General features: G+C 26.7%; 1 protein-coding gene across 12 annotated transcripts in view; it reads right to left on the bottom strand.

Annotated features, from left to right (window-relative positions):
* pemt (phosphatidylethanolamine N-methyltransferase) overlaps positions 1-2500 on the bottom strand; it is a 126094-nt gene that overhangs the window by 33520 nt on the left and 90074 nt on the right. For all 12 annotated transcript variants that reach the window (XR_012387504.1, XR_012387505.1, XR_012387502.1 and 9 more), the window contains 1 exon segment: positions 822-933. Coding sequence is in view for 7 of the 12 variants with exons in the window: in XM_073917467.1 (XP_073773568.1) it covers positions 822-933 (112 nt within the window). In the remaining 5 variants the exon portion in view is untranslated.

Below are 2500 nucleotides of genomic sequence, written 5' to 3'. Positions count from 1 at the left end.
ATAATAATAATAATACAATAAAAATAATTTACATTGTACCAAAATAATAATAATAATAATAATAATATAATGAAACAACAACAATAATACTAATAATATTAATATAATGAAACAATAATAATAATAATAATAATAATAATAATAATAATAATAATATAATGAAACAACAACAACAATAATAATAATAATAATACAATAAAAATAATTTACATTGTACCAAAATAATAATAATAATAATAATAATAATATAATGAAACAACAACAACAATACTAATAATATTAATATAATTAATATAATGAAACAACAATAATAAAGATAATAATAATAATAATAATAATAATGATAACAAATTACAAAAAGAATTTACATTGTACCAAAATAATAAAAATAAAATAAAATAATAATAATAATATTAATAATAATAAAATAAAAAATAATTTACATTGTACCAAAATAATAATAATAATAATAATAATAATAATAATAATAATAATAATAAAAAATAATAATAAAACGTTTTTCCAAAATAAAATGAATTAAAAATAATAATAATAATAATAATAATAATAATAATAAAACGTTTTTGCAAAAAAAAAAAATATTGCTTAAGAGGGCTAATAATTTTGACCTTAAAATGGTTTAAAAATGAAAAACTGCTTTTATTCTAGCTGAAATAAACCAAATAAAGACTTTCTCCAGTAGAACATTATTATAGGAAATATTGTGAAAACTTCCTGAATCTGTAAATCATCATTCAGGAAATATTTTAAAAAGTTAAAAAATGTGACTTCTGTGAACTGTAAACAGAGGTCAGACTCACATTAATGCCAGGCCCAGGTAGTTTGCAGTGCTGCCCCAGTACATGGGATTGTCCATCACATTAAAAGGGAAACCAGTCACCTTCTGATCCATCAGGATGCCGAAATAATCCCCTGTTAAAACAATAAAGCATGTTAAGGTCAATATTATTAGCCCCCTTAACCCATATTTGCTTTTGATTGTCTCCAGTACAACCCACTGTTATACAATGACTTGCCTAATTACCCTAACTTTACCCTAATTACCCTAGTGAAGGCTTTACATGTCACTTTAAGCTGAACACTAGTCTAATATAGTCTAATATGATGTGCTGTCATCATGGGGAAGAGAATAGAAATCAGTTACTAGAAATGAGTTATTAAAACTATTATGATTAGAAATGTGTTGAAAACTAAATCTTCTCTCTGTTAAACTGAAATTGGGGAAAATAATATACTGGCGGGCTAATAATTCTGACTTAATATGAGCATGCTATATTTATCTTTCACACATAAACCCCAGGGAAGCAGCTAATTATGGGCTTGAGCTTGACAGTCTGTTGCTGAACACTCTCACATATGGAGGAGAGAAAAGCATCACGGCGTATCTAAATTCAGTGTCAAGATTATAAATAGCCTTCTTTGGTATCCCTGTGTGAGTTAATTACGAGAAACACGAAGCAAGAACAGCGTGCGCGAGTGTGTGCCTTGTATTCCCAATGTTGGGGGACCAAATGTCCTCACAAGTATAGCAGTACCAGTAAATTTTGACATGTTTTTTGGTCCCCATGAGGAAAACGGCTCGTACATCAAACATAATATTGTATTTTGAACATTTAAAAAGGCCGATTGTTTCCTGTAAGGTTTGGGTTTTGGGGTTCAGGGAGAGAATATGCAGTCTGTACAGAATAAAAACCAATACATCTATCGGAAGTACCCTTAAAGATAGCTGTACAAGTGTGTGTGTGTGTGTGTGTGTGCTGTCAAAAGAACTAATTGCATTTAAAATAAAAGTTTGTGTTTACATAATAATATTATTAATTCACAGGAAAACAGGACACAAGAACTGTGTGAGTGTATACCTTGTATTCCTCTATGTTGTGGGGACCACATGTCCCCACTAGGATAGCAATTCCAGAAACCACAGCTGTTGTTTTTTTACTGTAAAGTTTACACGTTGTTTTTTACAGTCTACGACAAACAAAAATAAATAAATAAATAAATAATAATAATAATAATAATTATATATATATATATATATATATATATATATATATATATATATATATATATATATATTACTGCAACACTGTTTAAATTACTGTGTTTTTAATGATTAAATTTTTAATGATTAAATTTTAGCAATTATTTTACATTGTAAATATGTAATACAGTAATTTAGCACACAATTTTGACATTTCTTTCATGTTCCTACCAAATATTACCAGTTAAATTCTGTCAACAACAGCGGCTGTCGTTCATTAGAAAAAATTTCACAGATTTACTTACAGTACACAACGAAAAAAAAGAAAAACAGTAGTTTAGTGTAAATATTGAATTTTATTTCACACTCATACCATGTTTTTAATAGTTAAATTCCAGCAATAACAGCTGCCATTTTTTACTGTATTTTTTTACAGTATACGACAAAAAAAAAATACTGAAATCCGGTAATTTACTGTAAAATGTAGAAATGTATTTT

Source organism: Danio rerio, chromosome 12 (assembly GCF_049306965.1).
Source record: "Danio rerio strain Tuebingen ecotype United States chromosome 12, GRCz12tu, whole genome shotgun sequence".
NCBI lineage: Eukaryota > Metazoa > Chordata > Actinopteri > Cypriniformes > Danionidae > Danio > Danio rerio.
This window is presented reverse-complemented; position numbering and strand designations above follow the sequence as displayed.